The sequence below is a fragment of the Synchiropus splendidus genome, chromosome 10 (assembly GCF_027744825.2).
Source record: "Synchiropus splendidus isolate RoL2022-P1 chromosome 10, RoL_Sspl_1.0, whole genome shotgun sequence".
Classification (NCBI taxonomy): domain Eukaryota; kingdom Metazoa; phylum Chordata; class Actinopteri; order Syngnathiformes; family Callionymidae; genus Synchiropus; species Synchiropus splendidus.
In genome coordinates, this window is record NC_071343.1 from 22437966 (window position 1) to 22458660 (window position 20695).

The window sequence follows — 20695 nt, forward strand, 5'->3', positions numbered from 1 at the left end:
CAAATGGAAATTGGCGACCAACGGCCGGAGGATCTAAATATAATGAAAGTTAAAGAGAGCTCTCAGGGCAATACACACAAGGAAACTACAGCTGTTTTTTTTTCAGCGACTATATCACACTTCAGCTGCCCCTTTTATTCTTTCAACTGTAGTCATTGTTTTGGCAAATTATATTCATCTTGTTCAAAGGAACATTCGACTTCGCTTTTCCGTCTCCTTCTGAAGAAAAAAGGTGAAATAAAATCCTTGCTGCCTGGAAATCAGTTCCCTCAATAAACCATCACTGTTATTGGAAACACACCTAGATTCCTTTATGGTGGGTTGTGGCATCGTTTGTCGTGTGTTTCAATGATATTTGAGGTTAAAAAAGCAGATGTATATTGTTGTCGTTCCATACAAACGCTTCTTCAACACTTCTGTTTCTGTCTATTAAGCTTAAGGTGTGTGCAGCGTGCGCGCGCGTCTCCAGCTGTGCCAGCACTCCCGCCCACCACCACTTCAAGTAAGCAGGCGATGGGCGCGCGGCCCTGTTTTGATTGACGTACCTCTCGCACAATCACAGCGTGTCCGAGCACCACTCGCGCTCTTCGTTCGTCCAATCACAGCAGGCCGCTGCAGCCGTCCACAGGAAGCACAGTTGGCTGAATGGCTGCTAAAACAGCAACCAGCGGTGAACGCGTTATGATGCCGACCTGGCAACGTTTTCGGACGACTGGACCGAGCGAAGTACCGGGGACGAGCTTCACCGCCGGATAAACCTGACGAGACATCCTCGCCGCTGCTGCCCCGTGGCTCCCGCTGCCGTCCTTTCGGCCGCGGAACGCAGTGGACCGCTGTGGCTGCAGATCAGAATCACGAGTTGACCTGCGAGGACATCCTCTTTGACCATCAGCTGAGGACGGCGGTTTGGCGCAGTCGTCAGCGTCTCACTGAAACGTTTGAGTGCATGCGGTCGTGATGTTCAGTGGAAGCTGCCCGCCTCCGTTCACGCTCGGTCAGACCAGGTGCGCCAAGATTTGAGAGGACAGCACTACCGACCTGCGTCTGCTCCGAACCTTCTCAAGCATCTCCTTCAGCGGTCGGCCTGGCGGAGTGCATGGCGTTGTAATTGATTCCATCATTCTCCGCGGAGTGGTGTGGAGCTAACATCTCCATGGATGGCTGTTAATTGGGCCCAATGATGTAGAAGCCAAATCCTCCTGGAGTTGGTGTTTCCCCGTTCCACGGAGAGAAGTTCCCTCGAGTTCCCATTCATTCCTCTCGTGAATTACCAACTTTCAATCATCTTGGCCTCTTTGTTCACCGATGGAGCAATGCATCATCATTGTAGGAACTCGGTCCCTCCACCCCAAGATTTGTTCAACTTTTCCTGAGTGACTCTTTCGACTGCACCATCATGTCCAGGTCCAACAGCGTCAGCCCACCAGGAGTTAGTGCTGTGGGGCTGAGGGGAGGGACCGAGCTCAGATCAGCGTGGGGAGAGGCTGAGTCTGTGGTGAACGGCTGCCCCTACTCCAGCCGATCCCCGCGCAGGAAGCTCACTCGCACGAGCAGTCGGTGGAGGGAGGAGGATGATCTGGATCGCAGGCTGCCCGGGCGAACCTGCACCACCACCGTCAGCAGGGTCAGCTTCAGGTCCCGGTCCGCTTGGCAGGAACATGGTGAGGAAACCCGAGACAACATCCGCGCGTCCCCTCGGCGTCCCCACGGAGCGGTGAGACCCAGGTCCGTGGAGCTGGGGCTGGAGGAACGCAGGAGCAAGCAGATGACCGCCGACGAAGAGGTCATGCCCCAAGTTAACTTTTCGCTCGGGACGTGCTGCAACAGCGTCATGCACATTTTCAAATCCAAAAAATTCCAGTCGGAAAATCTCGAGCGACTGTATCAGCGCTATTTTTTCCGGCTCAATCAGAGCAGCTTGACCATGCTGATGGGGGTGCTGGTGCTGGTCTTCTCGGTCATGTTGATCTTCCACTGCTCCGGTGCGGCAACGAGGCCCAGTGTCACTTACATAGTGGTCTTCACTTTGGCCATCACTGTCATCCTCGTCCTCATGGTGGTCTGCAATAGGAACGCTTTCCACCAGGACCACATGTGGATTGTGTGTTACGTGGTCATCCTAGTGGTGCTGGTCGTCCAGGTGATCGGAGTTCTACTGGTACAGCCCAGAAGTGCCTCGGAGGGGATCTGGTGGACGGTGTTCTTCATCCATGTCATCTATACACTGCTGCCAGTGAGGATGCGCGCTGCTGTCATCACTGGAGTTATTCTGTCAGCAATTCACGTGGCTGTTTCTTGGATTCTAAACGAGACGGACAGCTTTTTATGGAAGCAGGTATGTGAATGATGTTCTTCTAAAATGTGAGAACAACATGTCCGCAGTGGAGAGCCGCTGTGTGTCATGGCCCACCAATGATCCGTGAAGTGTCTTTTTAATCATATACTTCAATAGTGATTGAATGTGTATGGGTAAACAGTGTGTGTGTGCGCCTGCAGCCAGCCCCTAGGGTTTCTGACTTTTTGATTCTTGTATTTGTCACTCTCTTTTCCTAATGATGTAGATAAAATGGCTAAGCACAAATGGGAAATAGTGAAGTGAAAAGAACTTCCCTGCTGCTGCTTTTCTTTTATAATTGTATAAATGGATCTTGCTTAACTCTCATGTACTGTCATCATATCTATAGTTCATTTTTCCAGTTTTATTTTGGACTCATTCAAAACTACCAACATGGTCTTGGTGCCCGTGCACTAATCCCTCATTATTATTCTAATGTTAAGCTGCCAAACAAGATTGCATTCCTCCTTCACGTGTAAGATATTAGGCTTCTTTATTGCCTTGCTGTTTTTTTTTTCTTCTTATGAACACTTTTACCAACAGTGGAGACATTTATCCACAATGAGAGTGCGGATCAACAGCCCTTCTTCCAAATATTGCCCAAATTACTGGATAATTATGTGCAACAGGCAACATTCCTCGCCGAGCAAATTAGGATGGTATTAAAACCTACCATTTTATGGAGGGTGTTAAGTCTGCAAATCTCGGCTCTAAGTAGGATTAATAATGTGCTTACTGTCCGCAGTCCTGGGAAATAGTGTTAATGTGCTGCTGTGTTACTTCTGTGTTCCCCATAAAATCTAAATACCTCCAGTGGTATTTTTATGGCCTGAATATTTTTTTTTTATAAACATTTCTCCTGCAGTCATGGGGTTTCATCTGTAACAACGTTATGGACTTCAATTGGTTTTTCAAGCCTTGCTGCATTTGTTGACAACTCAGCATTGTGAGCATTGTCTTTTTGTGTTTTACTATCAACTATATATATATATATATATATATATATATATATATATATATATATATATATACATACATACATACATACAGGAGTTGGACAAAATAATGGAAACAACTTAAAGCTAAAAAAGCTTGAAGGTGCTTCCATTATTTTAAGCTAAAAAAGTTTTAAGGTGTTTCCATTATTTTGTCCAACCCCTGTATATATATATATATATATATATATATATATATATATATATATATATATATATATATATATATATATATATATATATATACATATATATATATATATATATATATAAATAATTTTATAGAATTTCTTTGAGAGTCCCAGCTATCCAGTTTGGAACGACATATTAAATCATGTGATTTGTTCTAAATGTGTCTTTCTGTTGATGCTGCAGGCTGTAACTTTTAGCGTTCCCTTGTCCTGTCTTCTGTGAAAGGTCTTGTGGTTGGATTTTGGAATCAAATGGCTGGGAGACAGAGCTTCATGGTGTGGTGATGGGTGTTGCTTGCCTTTTAACACAATGGTTCCCATTGAATGTGTCACAGGGGTCTGTCTGTGTGGAGATTACATGTTCCTCTCAAGAGGCTTCATCTAAATACTTCAGTTAATACCCACTTTTCAAAATCAGAAAAAGAAGTAGACAGAGGACTGTAGTCATCATTTTGAGTGTGTGTCTGTGCTTCACTTGCTTATCGGTGCTAATTTGGCAGATTCTATGAAGAAATATTCATTCATTCATAGCCAGCCACCTTTCATGTTCACTTGAAATGAAACTCACCAACTTTTAGTGAGACGGAGTTCAGGTCAGGTCATCGCCACATCAGGAGACAGCAAAGCTCCTGCACACAGGATGGAATGCAGTTTTTGAAGTTGCAAGCTCCTTTTGAACAATTTAAACATGGTAAGCACATGCATCTCTGAATGATGAGCCACGTCTACACACCTTTCTCTCCTTTGCATCTGGGTTGCCTAGCAACCACACACATGCCATGCTATGTTTTTACGTACAGTACATTTTCTTGACTGGATTCATACATGGTAATTTGCCTCCTGCACCTTTACAGTGCTAAACAATTATGCCTACCTTGTGCCTACCTCATGGCATGGTGCGCAGTCCCGTTTGGTGTATTTGTTCTCTAACTTAACCTCAAATCCCAGAGTTTTTTTGGCAGGTATGAATCGGATTGTTCGGCAAAGTTAGCTATAGTCTGCTATGCGTTTTCTGTACGACAATTTGTTTTAGCTTCACTAACCTATTATTATATAATGTTGCCATGTTTCTGCAACACAGACCATGCACCACTCCTTTGTATGCCAGTCCAGTGTAGAATCAGTTGCAAACCAGTACCGGTACAAAATACTGGATTATGATTCTAACAATCACTGAGCTTGCAATCTTGTTCAGTCACTTAATCCTTCTGGAAGATGATAGTTACATCAGGGAGAAATACAAGTACATATTTCCCGTAAAATCAAGACAAACCGACACTCACTTGGCTTTCCTCAGACTTTGTGGCATTAAATATTTAATAGTTACCTGACGTGTAAGTGGTCATTGTCGAGAAACGTGGTGACTAGTTTGATGAATGTACCTTTGGGCTCATTAGGACTTTTGGATGAAGGTCTGCCAAAATGTCTCACATTGTAGTACGACTTGATAAGATGATTTCTGTCATTGCTCAAACTAACTCTAACCATCAATCGTAGATGGTCTTACCTTTGGGTACCAGTCCACCTCCAGATCTGTAAGTTGTTTAACGGTGCACAGTCTTACTGGCCAACATTCATGGGAGTCATGCTGGCGGAGTTGTAAAAATGTTGTTTCTGTTATGTCTTGGGACGTACACTTACACCTGCTTATGATGTGCTACTAACCCTAACCCTCTAGACACGTCATGTGCTTTTTTTTGAGCCATGTGCTTTGTATTTTGACGACTACAGCAGTACTCAACTGGCCAACTACTACTCAACTGCACGCTACCAAACAAAACCACAACAGCCAGTGCTAGGTGTACACACAGTTTTGACAACTGATGAGTGACAAACCTGTTAAGATTCTATAAACATGTTGTCAGTGTGAGGTTGCCATCAAGGGGGTTGCTATGGAAACATACCATAAATGAGGGGACAGCTATTTACTCCTCCGCTCAGCACTCGTCGTAACACAATTCAAGTTTAGGACATTGAGATCTATTGCTAGAGTTTGGTAATCACAGTAATTCAACTTGCACTGATGGTGTTGGGGCTCAATTGTCACATTTTTTTTCCAAATACAAAGATGGAATGCTTAATATTTAGTACTGTATAAAGGCACTCATAATTTGGTGTTCAAGTATTTTGCACTGATTGAGTGAAAAGTGAATGTCTTCTCATGATAGCTCTCTTTATATTCCCCACTGCATGGAACAGAGTTGAAGTGTACTGAATGCAGGGCCAACACTGATAAACTAACTCCACCACAAAGATAGATTTCATCAAATGTCATAGTGACAAAAAAATGAGAGCAGAAATGTCTTCTCTGCACAAACCCGTCAATCAGCTGTGACATTTCTGTTGATAATTCACTGTTTTAAGTCATTAAGTCATTTAATGACATTTTACAAAATCATTATCAGCTATGTCCTTTGATGATATACATTGAATTTGCACCATGAGATGACAATGATAAATTCAATTTAAATTAAGTTTTAAAATTTCATCAAAAATGTTAACAGATTATCAGTAACATTTTTTTAAGTCATTAGATAATGTACTTTAGAATGTCACAGAGAGAAATGTACTGAAAAAATGTTCTGTCTGTTCTTAAAAAAGATACCATATTTTTAAGGATTTAACTGATGCAGAATTTCCTTTCATTTTCCCATCCTGGTTTTACATCTAGACAGCAAAATTGTTTAATTATCCATCTTTGCATCTATTTGTGTTCTCTGCTAAAGCCTCTTATTTGATGTGATGACGGGAGTGTGTGGGAACGAGCCGCTGTATTTGTTGTTCTTTCCTCACCACACTGTTGTTTTTAAGCAAGTCACTTCTCACATGTTTATGAAGGACTAGCTCTGGCCGGGAGTGAGACAACTGCTGTTTGTGCGAAATCCTTGAGACAGATATTTATCTTATACGCTGATACATTCCTCTATGATACTCGCATTAGTCATGGCAGTTTAATCGCATCAAGCTGGACTGGAAAAGTACGTTGTACATTCCTACTATTCCTGATCAAAAGGAGTAAATATGAAAATAGCCAGAAGAGTAGCTGGAGCCGCAGAGCTGTAGCATAGTGTTAGTGCCGTTGTTCCTAAACTTTTCTTGAATTACTCGGTAGATTAACAAAAAGCCAAATATCAATAGCTTTAAATGTTTCAGCGTTCAATGGTACTGATACGATAGGGTTGTACAAAAAAGATTTTTTTTATATATATATACATATATACAGTATACACACACACACACACACACACAGACACCATTGTAGAATGATGAAAGAGTGCTCCGTGCTTGGCCTGTGACACCACACACCCTCGAGCTAACAGCTAGCATTCAGTTAGCACGGCGCTAACTTGTCACACACGTCACACGTTTTTCATGTAGTGAAGTGTCCTCTGTGTCTCTCCTCCTCCTTATAATAACCACAACTGAACGAGGGAGCTACACTAAACACATTGTTTTAGATTATTATTCAAATAAGACCTTTTGATGTGGATGCTGATCAGATATGTTATATGGGATACATATGTGTATAGTGATGATTTTAAATTCTTCTCCGCTAAAGACCTCAGTTTTAAAGAACTGGAGCTCTTTGTCAACTGTTTAATGCTTCATTCTTCACAGGGTTAAAAAGAAATTCAAAATAGGTCCAAACAAAGGTAATCGCAATTAGTTGACTAATCGTAAAAAAGAATGAATAGATTAGTCAACAACGAAAATAATCGTTAGTTACTGCCCTAATTCTGTCATCATGTAAATCATCTGCTTCCACCTACAATGCCACTAATGTACATCACACTCTGTGAAGGTTGGGGCATTTGCAGTGTTTTGATGCCATTTGAGTGATTTGGTGAAATTTGCACGGTGAATAAAAGCTCTAGCTTTCTATGCAAGTCCGTCCAGCCTGCATTGAACAGTATAATATTGTGGAAGGGCTTGATCTGACAGTGCTGGTGTGCCTCAACTCACTGAACTCAATGGTCCGTCCAGCAAACAGTCACAGGTGTCAGTAGCGTGGTCTCATGCTCCTATTCAGACAACACTCTGGAGGCTTCACCCGTGCTATAGTTGGGCATCTAGTGGCGGCTGGCAAAGGGCCTGCAGGACGTTAGTTTGAGACCCCTGCCTCAGAAAATGGTAAAAATTAAACGTAATGACTTGAACACTCATTACTGTACTTCTGGAAGGGGCTGACTATCAAAACAACATGATATACTGCACTGATTCTTTTATATAGATAACTTTAAATGATCCAATGGCCTGTGGCATGGGGTAAACACATAGTAGAGAAGTTGGCAAAGGCACAGTGACAAACTTTTATCAAATTAAGCGTCATGTGTAACCATTACACCACAGTACAATAGTATTTCAAGACAATGCACTGCTAAACATGCAATAAAAATAATGAAATAACATAGAATAGCTGCAATAGTACTGTTCAATAAAGAGAACTTCAGGAGAAAAAAGCAGTTCCATGTATGTTCACTTGATGTAAACAATGGTGGCGCACCACCATGGCTTAAACGACAGCTGCTGTATTGTAGAAAAATGTGAGATTTTATCTATTTAAAGATGAAATCTCACATGAACAAATGTATGGAAGTGGAAACATTGCAACAAGTGGAAAACAAGTGGGAAAAATTTTTCCTCAGAAAAATCCTGATAGAAACAATAACTAAATGACTGGAATATGTCCGTTGCCCGTGGAAGTCAAGTTGTTAACTGGAGAGAGATTTACACATTTTTATATTGTCACCAACTCAGTAAATGTCAAACTTGCCCCTTACACGGTTTCAAAAAATCCTGATGGAAACCCTGACGTTATATAGCGTTGAACAGTATAGCTGTAACACAAAGGGAGACATTGCTGACAGCACTAGAGCCAGAGGAAGGTTTCTTCCTCACAGTCACAGCAGTGTGGGTGTGGTTGAGGAGGAATCGAGATTCCAGTTGTCAGGTCCCAAAGCGTTGTGGATGGTTGTGTCTCCAGTAGGGATCACATATAATTTTAAAAGACAGCCAGACCAGTTGGCTTCGTCCTCTTTAACCACTGATGTGATCAAGTCCGTAATTGTTGGCGGTAATAACATTAAAAGCATATGATTGTGAGGTTAGGTTTCTCAAAATTATTTGATTTGAATTAAGCAATCAAAGGCAAAACAAATTTCAGAAACTAATGGGGACCAACATTTCAAACACGAATTAAGTTGCGCAATGGGAAAAATGTATTTAGCGAACAGTCTGCAAATGGCATTATATGTTAGATAAAAAGTAGTTTAAACAATAGATGCAATCAGTGTCCATTTTATTTTTATTGCAGGATAAATTTCACCCAAGACCAGTTGACCAAGACTTGTTCCTTTTAACATCACTACCAAAAGTTGGATTGCTCCTAATTCTCCTTATTCTGTTGCTTTCTTACCACGTGAAGCAAAATCATCAATGATACAGATTGTTTTAAATAACTAGCTACTTATCGACTAAATACTAATTTAATTGGCCATTGACTGGGTGGCTTTTTGTTATTATGAAGAATCAGCACATCTACTTCATCACTGCCTCATCCTTGTCCAAGCATATTTAGGGTCAAATTTCCTGGATATGTAACATGATGTAAAAATGACATGATCGCGTCGCAGAGCTTTTACATCATGCGTCGAGTTACATCATCTAGGATTTTTCATTCCTGACTTGTGGTTGATAAGTGATTTTAAATGGGGCAGATCCATGAGCAGAATGTCTTTGTCTCAAACATATAGATCTCAGAATGCTTCGAGGTTTAAAGAGTAACATGCCTTTTCATCTCTCCCTGCAGCAATTAGGTGACACATGCTTGCATGTCCGCCCGCTGTTCTAATTGGCATGCTGTGCCGGAAGTGCTTTTGTTGGTGTGTATGAATAGCAAGCACATTTGCAGGTCCAGTGAAATGGCAAGATTGTGGAGAGCAGGTTGGCTCTCAATTATCGGCCTTGCATAGACACTGGTGAAAAACCCTTTCATTTCAAGTGTAGTGTGATTTTCTGCACCAGTCCTTGCACCCAGTATCGTAACTTGAATATAAAGGAACTTTGATTTATTTTTTTACAAGTGCACTGCAACGCTCTGATATGAAGACGGCGCCGGTGATTCAAATATTGGCAAATCAAATGATATTGACTGATGACAATGTGTCATCAAAAGCAATCAGGAGGTCTATTGGGGACAAATCGGAGGCTAAACATTGCACAAAGCAACAAACCACAAAGCCAGTCAAGCAAACTGTGCACGTTTCACCAGTCTAATCAACAGAGCCCACATTTTTGAGATACATGTGGCTCCAGGGTACAGTAATAATTAAACAATCGCCACTGTCTGCGTAGCATTCATTATCAGCTGCTCATTGAATCACGCTTCCATGGCAACGCTGAACTGAGCAGTTAAACACAGCATCACCATTTCATAATGTGCGCTGCTCGCTGTGTGTGAAGACATTAATGGACAAGTTTTTGTGCAAAAACATGCTCCCATTGTAGTCTCACAAAGTTTTCCTCCATTGAGCGTGTTTTGTTGTTAGTGGTTCACTGATTGTCTGGTATGTTAGAACCGCTCTGTGCCCAGGTAGGTGGGCAGACTTGTTAGCAGGCGAAAATGACACAGTCAATTATAGATGATAGACATTTGTGCTTGGAAATGGTTCAGATATGCAGACCTTTGTAAAGCTGTGGAATATACTTTTTTCTCCAGCATGATGACCAGCATGACCTTTCTTTAGATTGTAGTGACATGCCTGTCTGTGCCTCCAGTGTGGCGACATATTTGCGTAGCACCGTTTATTTCTTTGTTATACAAACTGCGCATAGTCAGACATAAAGTTCTGATGGTTTCCACATGTGTCTTAAACCATAATAATAACTAGGGATGCTCCAATCGATCGCTTGATAGCAGCATGATCGGTGAATGCAGATCACTACTTGCCATTGCCGATCACAACAACACACGTGTGACAGCCAGCAGTCTGATGAAGCCCCACTGGTTGTGATGCATCCACTCCTCTCTACTCGCTGCTCACTCGGCAGCTGCATGTCTGCTGTGCAAGTTCTTTCAATCTGTCATGTAAAAAATGCTGTGCAGGGAAGCGCGTTAAAATTAAATACACCATAAATGCTCCTCCCGGTGGTTGATGGACTGATGTGACGATTTTGTTGCATGTATCCTGCTGTCTGTGATCTTTATGTTCGTCTGTGATTGTATGTCGTGTCCAGGTCTGTGAGAACAGATATTTCATCCATGCTATATGTCTCGTACTGTAGCATATTTGACAATAAAGTTACCTTACCTTACCTTACCTTAAAGCTCCAGCACTTGACAGAGCGCAGAGAGTTTTCAGGGCTCATGAAAGTGAGACCCCAGTCCTCACTCAGCAGCAGGCTGTTAGCGCAGCTAACATTTAGCAACACCTGCCGGTCTGAGCGTGACATTCAGAATGCCAAGAAAATTGCCCAAGAAATAACCATTAATTTCACCAAGCTAGATGACCAGCCTTTCTCAGGTGTCGTGGAGATGGAAATGACTGGATCTGTCCCTGTTTTGGAAACACGTGCAGCGCTCACCAAACTGTGACATCTCACATCAAATTAAAAGTTGCTGCATTCTGCCATTTTTCCCCTTTTTTCCTCCTTTGAGTGGTATATAAAAACAAGTTTTAAAATTGAAATGATTTAATAGTTAATTTTTTGACATCATGCACACAGAAGGTCTCATCATTTTGATTACAAATTCATAGTCAATGCATGTGATCGGTATCGGTGGCACTCTGGCTGATCGGCCGAAGAAATTCCGGCAACCTACTTGTCCTTTGTTGAGGCGCTGAAAAAAATCTTGAAACACAATCCTTTCAGCAGTGACAGAACCAACTCTTTTCGACCCATGTTTCACACGTTTCGCCCTGTTGCTCATGGTGTATAAGTGCCAGTTCCATCCGGTTCCTACTGCGTCCAAGTGTTGAATTTTTCGGTGCTTTTGAAGTGTTGGAGAGCGAAAATAGAATTTCAGTTTGCAATGGGAAACTGTGTTATGTTTTCTCTAACTATAAAAAAAAATGCCTGTATTAAAGTCTGAAACACAAAAAAAATAATATTGAAATTATTCAATCATCTAAACTTAACTTTATCTGACAAACATGTATGTAAATCTGTTCAACTATTTATGCAACAATATTTGGTATTATTTGTCTTTGGCCAAGCATTTAAAGTTTTATTGCACTTTGGCCACAAATTTTCCATTTGGTGTATCCCTACTCTCAGGCCTGCTGAGCAAAGATGACTTTGCAGCGACAATTCTATCTTAGATGATAACAATGTCAGACTCTGAACTCATTACCTTTAAATTGTGTCATTGCTGATCAGATGCAGGTCAGACAATTACATCTCTTTGGCCCGACTGGACAACAAACTAGCTCAGAGTCTCAGGTTTCACTACTGAAATTATTGAGAGTTTTTTCAATTAAAGATGAGTTCAAATCTATGATCGCGCATGACAGTCCTCCAGATTCCCTCCATGCACCTTTGTTTTGGTGTTGTTTGGTCGTGTCAAATTAATTGAAGTTAGTCATTAAAAGTGAATCGTATGCACAGCACCGGTGATCACTAGCCATTAGTTTCATGGGATTTGTTCAGTTTTAATTTTTTGTTCCCATGGTTGTTCCATTTTAGCATCTGTTGCTGGGCAACAGAGCTACTGCCCATTGAAACCAATTGGTTAAAGGTAAGCAATATTTTTTTTAATTAATTTTGTTTCCATTCAATCTGGTATGTCTTAATAACACACACAATCATGCACGGCAAGCAACACTGAAAATTCGCAAACTTCTATATAAAGCTTGGGAAACATGAGCTCAGTAGATAGGAGGTTGAATGAAAGAATAATTGTTTAATGGTTCTTGGGTATCCAATGCTTGTCGATGCTCATGGGATGCTCACCATTGTGCAGTGGTCAAACAGATAAGCTACTGTGGCTCGAATCGCTGAGAGGTTAATGTTTGCCCTGATAAAATGTGTGTGATAACACAGAATATTGCACTTTTTGTGTTGTGCTGTAGTGCTGCAGATCCAACGTGGCAAATCAGTCGGGATTCACTGCTGACCCCTGCCTCTAGTTTTACCAGTTTCCTTTCCTTGATAAACTGGTGCTGGCAACTTGATACTGCCAACACTAGTGTTTTTCAACCTTTTTATTCCACAGCATTCATGTTCATTGAAAAAATCCGGAGGCACACCACCAAAGGAACCTCTGCCAAAGCACCAATGTGCTTAGTCAAAAGTCCTGTGAAAAATAGTAGCTACTGACACTCGGCTATTTTAGAATGTAATATGCAGAAACAAATAGCAGAAAGTGGATTGGCTTAAAAATGTCTCCCTAAAGGGGTGGGCAATATGGCAAAATATATAATGATTTATTTATTTATTCCTGAAAAATCCTTAACATTCTTTGCCTCAACTTGCGTCATAACAATGGGTCTTTCTCTCTTCACATTTTGTAGTGCATTCATTTTGTTACGCATTTATTTTTTTCGCCAACTTCTCAACAACGGAACAAACTTTCATAGTTTACAAGTGTCAATAAAGTTTTGAAGTGAGACGTCACATTAGCCATTAGGTTTGCAGCGCAGACAGTCTTTGGCGTGGTGGGTCCGCCAAGGAACAATCCACTGTTCTGTCATGAAGGTGTGTGGTCAAGTTAGAGGCGCATCAGGTTTAAGCATGTGGGAAGAAGAGCACCACGACCCCTAGTGCATCAACATAGATCTCTAGTGAAAAGAAAGAATGTGACAGAATCCACATCATCCCTTCACGTTGGTACATCGTTAACATGTTCTAAATGTTCATGATTCTATGTCATCATATCGTCCACCTCTTTCTGCAGACATATGAGGTTAAACTGGATCATTTCCCACAGAACACCTGGCAGTCACTCATGGCACACTGGTTGAAAAACACTGGTCTACACAATATTATTAGGCACAAGTCTAAGATGTAAGAGGTTTTAAAAAAAAAACAAAACAAAAAAAAAAAACAAAAAACAGCAAGGGGCTGGTAGCCCCCACTGAACGGGTCGCTGAAGCTCGATCACTCCCTGTCCATGTCTATGAGATGGACTTAATAGTCCATAAATTGTTTTCACTATGTACAATACCTAACATTTTGAAGAAGCTAGTATGCTTTAGAAAGTTCAACTTGCTGTATCTTATACACATATGTTCTGGCCTTCTATTTACGGCCAAACAGTGTGATTCTATATTAAGCCAGAACCGCAGCCCTTTGGGATATTCTGTGTTCTGCCATGTGCTATTTTAACTGTATTGATTGTTTGGTTTGAGTCTCATGCTTCATAAAACAGGGCTCCACTCACAGGAATCATGTGCTCGGGACAGTGGTGTACCTCCCGGGTGGAAATTTTTAAACCTTTTTAAAGCCATGGCACATTTGGTTCATTGAAAAAATCCTGAGGCACACCACCAAAGGAACCTCAGCCAAAGCGTAATTGTGCTCAGTCGAAAGTTCTGTAGAAAACACTCATGACATGTTGCAAATTGCAGAAAGTGGATTGGTTTAAATATGTCTCCAGAAAGGGGTGGGCAATATGGCAAATATATCATGATTTATTTATTTATTCACTTTAAATAACTGTTTCAATTTTTCTTTTGCATGATTTTATTGTAGTTTGGAGAGTTTCCAGTCAAATCCTTGCCATTCTTTGCCTCACCTTGCGTCATAACAGCAATGAGTCTTTCCCTCTTCACATTTTGGAGCACATGTATTTAGCATTTGCGTTTAGTTTTTCACCAACTTTTAAACAGTGCAGCAAACTTTGATAGTTTACGAGTGTCAAAGTTTTGAAGTGAGACGTCACGTTAGCCGTAGCTCTGTTAACTTTGCAGCACAGACAGTCTGTATAGACACTGCTTGTGTCTTTCCATGTCTTTAAAAAACAATTCGAACATGTCCTCCCTTAATTCAAACTTGAAACAAGTCAAAGTCAAAATCTTTTCTACATCTGAATCTGACTTATCTTAAGCTGCTTGATTTTATTAGAGTGACACCCTGCCACTACTTTGTTCCGGCACTTCTCCTCAGGAAACCCATCATCCGTAATGAGGAGAAGGGAGTAGATTGTGCCACAACTCCAAAAAAACGTTTGAATAATTTTATTAATTGGATCCAGTGTTTTAGTTGATGGCGTTACAACACAGACAATCATGTTCTTTCACGTCTCTTGCCTCAGGTTCTAATACTCACTCAGGATGGCCATGAGCAAGATATTTATAACCCAAGATTTATTACTGTTCAAGTTGAATAAATAATAAAAGTCAATTTTTTTCCACTACAGGCATTGTTTTTCAAAACATTTTCAGGTCATTAATATGGCTGAATGATGTAGACAACACTTCATAGCTTGATATTGATGCAAGATACAAAACTATACTATATGTAATTGTATATATCTTAGCCTTAGCCACTAATGCCCCAATCCACGCTGACTCAGCGTTTTACTGTACCTCCAGAAAATGACGATCAAAACTGCAACACAATTTCAACTAATTCCTGAGAGTTCTGTGAGGTGCTGCAGTTTTGTCCATCCACTGCGACTTTCACTGTCGTAGCCTTTCTCCCACCCCTCTACACTACCATGTGCGTCATCATATCCACTACCACCTTGTTGAGATGCAGTTACGCGTGACAGCAAAAGCTCACATTTGCACACGATTCAGCAGTGGATGATTTAGAATTTAAATAATAAATGTACTGTAGACAGGACTGAAAAGCTGAACTCACCAAACGTAAACAAACATGGCTGACCGGGAGATCCATCTCTGCATGCTTTCATGATTTCTCACACACTACGTCCCGACCCTCAGAAACATATCAGCAGTTACTATTTTCATTTGCTGTATTAATGAACTGGTGAACAACTTAACAACGGTTACACACACAAACATTGCCCATTTTTCCCTCTTAGACTCGGCTATTCCCAACGTCCGTAACATGAGCACCCACTACATGCTGCCGCAAACATAGTTATTTTATCACCATTTATTCATTTAGCTATTTTGTTTAAATCTTTGCAGCGTTTTATATGCTAATTTGCAAAGGTCTTTATGTCCCATCATGCTATTCTAGATCCACTATTGAACACAACTTTGCAAAAAAAAATCGGGCAGACAATCATTTAAAAAAAAAAAAAAAAGTCAGTGGAATTCCGGATGGACTGGTTTTGAGGCACTTGATGAAATTCTTATTGAAAGCAGGTCCCGGGATTGATACATTTTAAAATGCTGCAAGCAATCAGTGACACAAGTTTTATATTTTTAAGTCAAAGACTCTCCTTCCCACTGGACACAGCAAGCAGCTTGCGTCCACTCATGGTCTTTGGTCCAATTCCTGCCAATGAGTTTACATCTTGGATTTAATGGCACCATAGTGTGGAAGCAATCAACAAAGTGTTTTAAAGGAACAAGGGTTTGCAGGCCTGGCTGATGAAGCAGAGGAAGGTTGCTGAGGGCAGTTGTTCATCCAGTAGAAGTGGGATGTAGTGGCTTCTTCTCCAATAAAGCCGTTGAATGGCGTTGGAGTCAGAGGTCATACTCTGTGAAAGATCAATCAGGAACTTACGGATACCACAGTAAGACGCAGCCATTGGCTGTGGCGGAAGTGGATCGGCACCATACAGGCTGCTCAAGGACGGTCCAGTGCGACACACCCAGGTCTTCTCCACTTATGCTGGGCCAGCCTCAGGCTAGGATGTGTTGTGAATAAAGACCCGAAATGCTCAGTTTCCCTGAGGGATAATCTGAAGTTAAATTTAAGCTTTCTATTTTTATATTTATCATCAATAAGTAGAAGTGCAAAGGAAAATAAACTCTACTCACGGATCAGACCATTTTTCGGATCATCAAAAAAAAAAAAAAAAAAAATAAGACATACAGTATACTTTTGTCCAAAAACACCACTGCCTTGCCCCATCTAAGGCCAGCTAAAATAAGCCATGACACATCTCTGCCTCTCATTGAGGGGGGCGTGTTCTGCAGCTCTGGGCACTTCTTTTAGCTGTCATGAACTGTCATCGTGACATTGCTTCCCGTTGCTTTGGAGGTCTGTAGTCGCGCCTCAGGATTCCCGGCATAATTCATCCACTAGGGATTAGCGATAATTTATCGTACACGATATACCGCCAAACACAATCTTCACAATGACAATCCTGCATCTCACGATAAGTCGACTCTGAGTCTCTGGATCTGTGTTTATTTTATTAGATAGAGTGGTCCTCGTAGGTTCTCTGACGCGCTTGTCTGCCTTGGTTCATATCAACACATGCAGGTCTCCCGCTGCGCTGGCGCCTCAAACACCCTGGTGAAAATAGTTGGATATTGGACGGAGCTCCGCTCTGGTATTGGCGACGGCGTCCTCTTCTGTGTCCCCATTAGGGTTCACTGATCGTGGACACTGTCACAGGCTGCGCTAATGCTACACCATGGTATCAGTTAGGGAGCATCAACAAATTCTAAAGCGGTCAAAGTATTGGCAAAATCTTCAATAAGGCAATGGAAAACAACCATTTTAGGAGCGAGAATTATGAAAACGTTTTTCATCACACAAGACTGACAGTTTGTATAATGATTTTGAGAATAGAATATAACTAAATGATCATTTATTCACATTATTTCTAATAGGAAAGGTGTCCAGACTGGTCCATAGTTAAAGTCAACTGTTAAGAGACATGAGATACAGCAGACAGACAGCTCAATTTAACCCCTAAATAAAGCTGGCAGAGCAGTCTGTCAGACATGATTAGGTTCTACCCGTGAAACATTGAATTTCTCATCTCTACACTTAGTTAACTATTATATTTAAACCTAAAAAAATAATGATGTTGTCCACTAATAAGTTTCGTCATAAAACAGTTTCAAGAGAGACTGTAGTGTCCAACACATGGAATAAAATGAAAATGTATCTATCGTGATAATTTTCGTTATCGCCGACATTACAACATTTATATCGATAACTTTTTTTTGTCCATATCGCCCAAGCCTATCATCCACACATAGATGCAATCACATGATTGTCTCGTTCCAGTGGGTGCAGAACGGGACAATGTGGCTTGATCACAGCATCAACATGAATTTGAACCCTTTCCTCAACCCTGAGCATGAAAGATTTAGATGGACTGCATCATGCAGTTTAGAAATTCATTCACCGGAAATGTGTGAGCAAAAGAGACTAATTTTTGACTCTCATGTGGACTGCTTGAGAGTTGGCAACTTTGCTCACCAATAGCATTTTTAGTCAGGTTGGATTTTGCCACAAAGTGCTTCGTCTTGGCTCCTGTCGCTGGCACACTGCGCTAATGTCGCCTGAAATGGGTGTTTATGGCGAATGTAAGTCTTAACTAGATAACATACAACTTTTTTCATCATCTAATCCGCAGACCATGTGCATGCCAAACCATGGAGAGCGGTCCATATGGATCTTGGATCAGTGGTGGTGCACCTGCATAAAAGTATGACAATTGGCGGTGGGATCTAAAATATGCAGCCGACTATTGTTCATTAATCTATTTATCTGTCATCTCTTGCAACCTGCTGGTTTATTCATTTATTGCCGACAGGCCTTTAGACAACTTTGCTAAAGCAGTAAATCATTCACGGGCTGGTGGCCATCCACTTCTGAGTTTTGTCATAGATGATAGCTGATGTACAGCAAACAAGCCTCACTTTGTTATGGTCCAGAGCAAGCCTTTGTTTACTGGTCTGGGAACAACAGGCTTGTTTTTGTTTGTAGCGTTTTTATCACTACTTCCAATGAGTCACATTGTTTACTTTTATTTTGTGATGTGGATTTCATTCATGGCTGAGTGCAGGGCATTCTTGTTGGCCTTTTGGCTTTGTCAGTGTTTGTTTTGGCCGGGTTATGGTGGAGCCAATCTGCTGCACGAACATAGCTCATCCAAGTGTCTCTACACAATCAAAGTATTTCTGCAGTCCAGCTAATAGAAGACCAGCACTTCCAAATAACATTGAAGGTAGAGCTAAAAATATTTGAGTGTCTCCAGGTTGATCCCATTTTTTTTATTTAACATTGTATACCACATTTTGTGTGTTTTTCTTTTTAGGGCTGTTTGCTGTCAAAAGCCAAAATACTCCTGATTAAAAATCCATGTGTTGGTTTAAAGTTTGAAACGTATCTGTGGTTTCCTCCTGTCATCAGCGTCAGACAGCCCATCATTCACAGCATGCTTCCATGCAGCAAGTGTGTGATGAGATGTGGATAACTTTTCATGGCAACAAGTGTGATGAAACTAGAAGTAGGGAATTATACAGGCCCTTGTGGGTGAGTGAGTGGACATTTAGGGGTAAATCTCTGCATGAGATCTAGATGTTTTCTATCTTTTCTTGGTGCATTGGAAGCCTTTTACCATCTCTGACATTTCATTCTACTCTCTTTCCACGTAGTTATCGTATTAGTATATCAGATCAAAACAATAAAAGGAAATGGTTGTATTGAATGCTTGGTTAAGATTTGATTTGGATCCTTTGTTACTGAGCGTCGTCATGGGTTCATGCAGACCGCAACATTTGAAGCTGCCTGTTTAACACACAAAACAACATTTCTTGAACAGGGCTTGATCTGCAAATAGATTGTCAGTATCGCAGCTTGGTTAAAAATGATGGTCATCACAGTTATTGAGCTGCTTTAACTATGTACCACAACAATCATTTAAGTCCCCTGACTTATATGGCAACACGTTTTAATCCTTTTGTAATGTACGTAATGTAATGTAAGACAAATGTAATAAAAGCTAGTAGCAGGATGGTCATTTCCCTTCTGATGCTCTAAATTGCATGCTGCTGAGAGATTTCGACAAGTGGATGTTCCCCTGCAGACACTCCCGTGGAATGACTCAGATTTAATGGAAATGGTGTTCTCTGAAGCTGTTGTCAACCTGTACTACCATGACCTGTAGGAATACTTTTAAGGTCCAGCATGAATTCTCAATTAATGTTTAGTGTACTCAACTAAATTTCTTAATGCCCTTGCTATGATAAATCCGTTGACATATATATATATATATATATATATATTTTTTTTTCCAGGCAGAGAGAAGTGACGTCAGCAGCTTGTCATTGAATTCTCCTCACTCAACATTGCTTCTTTAACCAATTTACGTACATGGGACTTGCGTTACCCAGCTTCTGTAAATAATGAAACACTGAACATGTCAAGTAAATGCATTTTATCAGCTATTAGATGATCAAAAAAGTCCTGGTGGAAATGCATGAGTTCTGTGAGCAGCAGACTTCAGTCATTGTGATGTTTTTTTTCAGGGACTTTCTGTAAAAAAACACAGTGAGAAATCTCATGGTCATGTCCACCTCAATGATGTGGTATGTGTTATCCGTTTTCTTCGATGTTTCCACTTCCACTTAAATACGTTTGATCACTTGAGATTTATTCTTGCCTGAGTTTCGTCCACAGCAGGTACACAGTTTGTTTAGTGACCTTGTCCAACCAGGCGTCTGATGTTTTTGCCTGCTGGTTTAAAAAAAGTGATCTGTGAAAGTCAAGCTTTTTCAGGCTTCTGGACAGATCCACTGAAATGAACAAAAACTGAGTAGTACACATGCCTTGACTGCATTTGGATTTGTAGTGTTCCTGCAACAAATGAAAAAGATGGCATGGGGAATTTACGTTTACTTTGTGCTAAGGTCTTGACAAGACAGGTCTTGGCCTCAAGACCACAAATCTTTGTCTTGTCTCGGGATGGACTGCATTTAGACGCTGTTTTGGCTGTGCTGGGCTCCAGATATTTTGGCAGGCCCCCCTTTGATCTTGGTTTTCACTTAGTCCTGGGTTATGAGGTCAATCACTTGTCAAGTAATCGATGAGTTTTTATGAGACTCAAGTTCTTGTTTTCTTGTGGTGTGTACAATTGAGTGTACTTCTGCAACATACACAGATGTTGACATATTGGCAAGCGTCAGGTGACCCTGTGTGTCCCAGGGTGCCAACAAAGTTGGCCCTCCATGTTGCATGTGGCACATTAGGTTTCAATTGAGGTTTTTTCAAATGAAAAATTTCCCACCCCATGGCACATCCTGGACATCCTTTTTAATGTAAATAAATCCCAGAGGGAACAAATTTTAATG

At 41.0% G+C, this 20695-nt stretch overlaps 1 protein-coding gene across 3 annotated transcripts in view; it reads left to right on the top strand.

Annotated features, from left to right (window-relative positions):
• The first annotated feature begins 628 nt into the window (after window positions 1-628).
• The window catches only part of adcy5 (adenylate cyclase 5), a 59646-nt gene continuing 39579 nt past the window's right edge, over window positions 629-20695 (top strand). For all 3 annotated transcript variants that reach the window (XM_053876138.1, XM_053876140.1, XM_053876139.1), the window contains exon 1: window positions 629-2335. In XM_053876138.1, the coding sequence (XP_053732113.1) occupies window positions 1397-2335 (939 nt within the window). In that variant the 5' untranslated portion in view covers window positions 629-1396. The remainder of the gene's footprint in view (window positions 2336-20695) is intronic.